General features: G+C 33.9%; 1 protein-coding gene across 1 annotated transcript; it reads right to left on the bottom strand.

Annotated features, from left to right (window-relative positions):
* Positions 1-2,923: 2,923 nt before the first annotated feature.
* LOC141631913 (uncharacterized) lies at positions 2,924-5,740 on the bottom strand. The gene is made up of 2 exons (XM_074444519.1): positions 4,915-5,740; positions 2,924-2,931 (listed from the first exon to the last, which is right to left on the bottom strand). Exons 1-2 carry the CDS (start codon positions 5,738-5,740, stop codon positions 2,924-2,926), a joined length of 834 nt encoding a protein of 277 aa, XP_074300620.1.
* Positions 5,741-5,971: the final 231 nt, after the last annotated feature.

The raw sequence follows: 5,971 nt of genomic DNA, 5'->3' as shown, positions 1-5,971 counted from the left end.
ACGTGTTCTACACTGCGAAAGAAGAATAAAAATAATAAGCATGTGCATCGTTTTGATTTTAAGTCTAATGAACTAATGTCATAACGCGAAGACTCAAAAACTTTTATACAATTTACCTCCCTCAAGAATTATATAAATGACCCCAAGACTCAATTCTCTGTAAATTGATAAGCTAACTTGTTAGCTAATTCTACCGTTAGAATTCCTGGTCGATAAATTTCTGTAAATTCTATCTTTAGTCCATCATAATCACGAGAAACTCTTCGGACTATGATGTTGAGGTAAACTAAGTCAACACAACTACTTACCCAACGTAGAAGGGGTCATATTAGGCCTACCGACGAAGAAGGGACTCATAGATGTTTGCCCTTATAAAGACTAATCTCAATTTCCGTTTTAGAGGAAGATCCCATCAACTATTTTTAATTCATTTTAAGTGAACTATTATCTAGCATGCGAGAATGATATAAACTAAAGTGATGGCTTATAGACTGTGACATATGCATGTCCATGAAAACTAACATACAACTATATGAGTCAATTTTCATGCATTTTAGTAGTAGGTGGTTTGGTTTTAGGCGGAATATGATGCAATTACTAGCATGTGAATGAAAAGCAATAAAATGAAAAACGTAAAAAAAAAACAGTAAAAGTCCTAGTGTGGCCTATGCTATCAAAATGAACAATAAATACAAGTTTGGAATCCATCCTTGGACCCGAGAAGCTTGTCTTGATGTTCCATTTTGATCCATGTAACGGGAGTGAGCTTGAATCTTCATCTTTAGTCTTCTTTGAATTTACAATAAATAAAATTACATAATTGACCTATTAATTACATTCTAATTTCAAAAACCCAAAACTAAAATAAAGGAGATTCGAGATCTCATAATTACATAAAAAATCATGTTTCCTTCATTACGAAAACATAATTTGACTAAGGCCACACTAAGTATTACAAATTACAACCGATTGCAAAATTAAATACGTAAATAAAATTCATTCATTTGATTCATTCAACATAATTAAAAACAGTTGATTTGCCTCAAACTGTTGGACAATTTAGACCAATCTCTTGTTGCAATGTCATTTATAAAGTGATATCAAAGCTCTTATGCACAAGATTGGCTAGGGGTTTGCCTCACATTATTAGTCCTACTCAAGGTGGCTTTGTTAAAGGGAGGAACATTATTGAGAACATTCTTGTGTGTCAGGATATCATTAGACTTTACAAGAGAACTGTTGTTTCCCCTCGTTGCCTCATCAAAGTTGATTTAAAAAAAGCTTATGACTCAGTGAATTGGCAATTCCTCAGTCAAATGCTTGATGCTTTGCTTTTCCCTGCTCACTTCAAGAAGCTTCTTATGGAATGTGTGACTAGTGTCTCTTATTCTCTTGTCCTTAATGGTAATAGCTTTGGGTTTTTTCATGGAAAAAAAGGGCTTAGACAGGGAGATCCGCTCTCCCCTCTTTTGTTCACTATAGCTATGGAATACCTCACCAGGATTCTTAATTTTACAACTGAAGCTTTGCCTTTTAATCACCACTCCCTCTGTAGGAAGCTTAAGTTGTCTCATTTGATGTTTGCTGATGACCTCTTATTATTCTCAAGAGGAGATTCTGCTTCTGTTATGCTCCTGTTAAGATCCTTTGCCAATTTTTCTAGAGCTTCTGGTTTGGAAATGAATAATGCAAAATCTAATATCTATTTCAATGGGGTGCATAACTCTATCAAGCAAAGACTCATTGATTGTTCTGGTTGTGTTGAGGGTCGATTCCTTTCGAGATATCTTGGTGTCCCTATTCTTCTGCTGGTAAGGCTGGGGAAAAAAAGTGTAAGATTCTTGTGGAGAAAATTGTTTGAGAATCGAGAATGCTTGGTGCAACGAAGATCTCCTATCTTTGGTAGACTCATCCTTGTTAAGTCTGTCCTTACTTCTCTCTTTTCCTATTGGGCAAATATCTTTCTTATTCCCAAGGGTGTGTTGAAACAAATTGATAATATTTGTCGTAATTACTTGTGGGATGGCACTAGCAATTATATGAGGGTACCCCTTGTTGGTTGGGATCACATTTGTACCCCTAAGAGTGAAGGTGGTCTTGGCATCAGGAATAGTTATCATTGGAATGTGGCCACTATTGGGAAGTTAGTGTGGTGGATTTATAGCAAGCCGGATAGTTTATGGGTGAAATGGGTGCACCAAGTTTACATAAAAAGCTCTTCCTGGTCTGAGCATATTCCTAAGTGCCATATGAGTGGCAATTGGAAAGCTATATGTAAGACCATGGACTTGTTTCTTAATGGCTACTCTCAAGGTGTTTGGCTTGCTGATCTTAGGGGTTATTCTGTTAAGTCTGGTTATGATTGGCTCAGACTTAAGGAAACCAAGGTAGGATGGGCTAAACTAATCTGGAATCCGGTGGCTCTTCCTAAGCATTCTTTCGTGAATTGGCTGGTAATGAGGAATGCACTGAATACTAAAGAGAAGTCACATGTGCTAGGCATAATTCCCGATGATATGTCTTTGCATCTGTCAGTGGCTCGGGCTTGTCATGCATTTGTTTCACAAAGTCATTACTTCTTGAGAGATTCTACACTGGTTTGCTCTTGGTCTGAGATCTTGAACCACGGGGCAATCTGTATTATCGGCTAGGAAGAAGGAAATGGACCTTTGGTTGGCGGGAGGTTTGCTTATCAGTGTTCATGGCTGTTACTTATTCTATCTGGCAGCAACGTAATTCAGCCCGTTTGGAAGGAGTGATTTTGAGACCTATTGCTTTGTTTGTTCATTGTAAAAACCTGATGAAACTTAGGCTTCTTAATTACCTTAGTAGGGTCAAAATGTCGAAGGATAGAGATTGGATTATGAGTCTTGTAAGCTAACTTATGATGTATCTTGTTCCATTGGTTTGTGCTTAATGAGAATTACTTACCTTTCACCAAAAAAACATAATTAAAAACATCAACTAAAATAAATTAAACATACATAATACAATACATTAATTATGTTGATTAATTTATCCAAACCACCTATTTAAATTAAATTAAGTGACAATTCCGCAATTTAATCACATTAATTTCATTTCAATCCATATTAAACTTGTAATATGAATTCTATCCGTCAAAATTTTAAACCGCTTTAAAATAACTCGGTATCTTTAAATTGTGAACCGATTCACAATAACTAATTGGCCAAAAAAAAAACAAAAACCAATTTTTAATTGTACTCGGCTGAAAAATAAACAAAAAAAAAAATTTTTTTATTAAAATCCAGCTGAACGGCTGAAAAACAGCCCCCCCCCCCCTTTTTTTTATTATTATTATGCAATTAGGAAAACAAAAGGGAAAACTTTCCAAATTATATTTTTCTTTCGGCAATTAGGAAACCTTTCCAATATTAATTTTTTTTTTATTGCTGTACGTGAACAGTACAGAAACGAAAAAAAAATCACGGTTTAAAAAAACAGGAACCCTAATGCCTAATTTTTTTTCTTTTTGCGGCAAACATGCCCAAAACAAAAACATTAAGATGAACAAAAATCGTTTATAGATGCTATTAGAACGAGATTAGCAAATGGATTAATGAAACATGATTAACTGTATATGCCAAAACTATATAGCAAAAAACAAATTTTTATATCATCAACAAGACGATTCCATTTACAGCCTAATTTAATCCGAATTAAAACAAAGCATCTACCAATTCTTCATATAATCATTCTTACTGATTAAAACAACAATATGAAAAATCAAAATGGAAATATCGCATCAAAAGAAGAACAAAAACACGGCTGCCAAAATTTTCATCTCGGCAAAAAAAAATCAGACGGCAAAAAAAAATTTTTACGGCTGGAAAAATTTTTCGATCCTTCAAATTTTATTGTTTAAATTCAATTTTATGAAAATCATCAAAATTAAAACCGTAGCCTATAGCTCTGATACCACTTGTGGGAAATAAGTCTGTATACTTCCCTTAAACTAGAAGGATTATAACGATTTAATACAGACGATCAATGGTCATAAAATAAAATACATAAACAAAAGTAAAGGATTCAGAAATAACCTTTGGTCCTAGCAAATATGGCCTAAGAACAATATCAAAATTGATATTCGCCTATTAGTTGCACCCAAGACGATCTGAGATATGCCCATTGATTATGCTAGAAATCAATCTAAAATTTTCTGTAAAATTTAATTGTCTTTGTGTTCTTGTGATGAGAAAAGGAGGCAAGGTCAAGAAAAAGCATTAGGGTAGAAATAATTCTCTCCCTTTCTTTTATATAGACCGAATTACCAAATTAATTAGGAAAGATATTACTCTCCTAATTTTCGTCCAATGTTGACCGAAATAAGGAATAAAATTTCCTTATTTTTGGTCTTTCCAAAAATATATAATATGTGTTGAATTTTCATCTAGTGAGGATTGAACCCATGAACTCTTGGTATGTGTACCCTCACTATTACCACTATGACACATTCAACTTGTTGATATTAAATACAACTGATTATATTTAACTACGAATTAACAGATTAATTCGTCCAAACTAACCTTAGATATATTTAATTTAAATATAACTTATTATATTTAATTTACGAATTGACAGTTAATTCGTCTCAACTTAATATTATTTAATTTTCATTAAATAATTATCTCATCAACACATTGACTAACTTTTTAGTCATTTTGGGCATCAATGTAATTATATTTCTATAACCACATTTCTCAAAAACATCCTATAGGTGGGACCTTTAGGGACCAGTTGATCACCACCATCTGTATGATAATAACGTCAAACTTTCTAGCAAGCCAACCGTTATTAGGTAAACGTTAATCAACTGATTAAATATACGAAGTATATCCTTGTGAACCTTGTAAGAGATTTACAAATGTTATCACACTAATTTGTGGAGGACACCAGCTCCAACAGAAGCAACACTTCCATTCTTCACATCTTCCAAGTACTTTTTGCAGTTCCTCTTCCAATGTCCTTTTTCATTACAATAATGACAGACATCTTCAAAAGGCTTACCCTTTACTGACTTGGGCTTAGGTTTGAGTTTGGCAATATTTGCCTTACTCTTACCCTTACCCTTATCTGAATCTTGCTTTTTAAAGCCCTTTCCCTTCTGTATGATTAGAACATTATTGGTAGGAGCTTTCTTAATGCTAGGCTCAGCTGTCTTAAGCATCCCATGAAATTCTTTCAGAGATTTGTCCAAGTTATGCATATAATAATTCAAAATAAAATAATTATAACTTGGGTTCAAGGACTGAAGCACATTATCAGTAGCCAACTGTTGGCTTATTCTAGCATCAAGTCTTTCAAGGCTATCAAAATAACCTATCCTATTTATGACATGAGAACTAACATGCTCATCCTTTTTAGGACTAACAGGCGCATCAGTTCTAGCTTGCTCCTGAAACATAGCTTTCAGGTTTTCAACAATCCCACATGCCGACTCCACGTTCTCATATTGCTTCTGAAGCTCAAAGTTCATGGTGGCAAGAATTAGACAGCAAACATCAGTATTGGCATCAGAATGCTCTTTCCACGCGTTCTTAGCAGTGGTATGGGCATTACTATCTAGTTTCTTAGGTAATTCTTTCACAAGGACATATACCTTTTTCTCCTGCTTGAGAACAATTCTCAAATTGCGATACCATTCCAAGAAATTTGAACCATTCAACTTTTTCTTCTCAAGGAGGGAACCGAGAGAAAATGAATTGGTGGTATGAGACATTATCTACAACAATATAAATATACAAGTATAAGTAACATGTTAAAATATGCAAACAAATGAATCCTAAAACATTTTAAGATAATAAAATTGTACATGTAACCTTTATACACATACAATATTGCAAGACCCCAAATACCTATAACTTAAGTGAGCTTTGGCTCATCGCCTAAATTATAAGGATTAAGGTAAACCTCTTTATGTTAATTGTATCTCATATATAACTCTGACTTT

The sequence above is a fragment of the Silene latifolia genome, chromosome Y, assembly GCF_048544455.1.
Source record: "Silene latifolia isolate original U9 population chromosome Y, ASM4854445v1, whole genome shotgun sequence".
Lineage (NCBI taxonomy): Eukaryota > Viridiplantae > Streptophyta > Magnoliopsida > Caryophyllales > Caryophyllaceae > Silene > Silene latifolia.
The sequence above is the reverse complement of the archived record's forward strand: the minus strand, read 5'-3'. Positions and strand labels throughout refer to the sequence as shown.

Excerpts from the sequence above, each read along its gene's own strand:
- LOC141631913 (XM_074444519.1), bottom strand. The coding sequence starts at position 5,740 with ATGTCTCATACCACCAATTCATTTTCTCTCGGTTCCCTCCTTGAGAAG.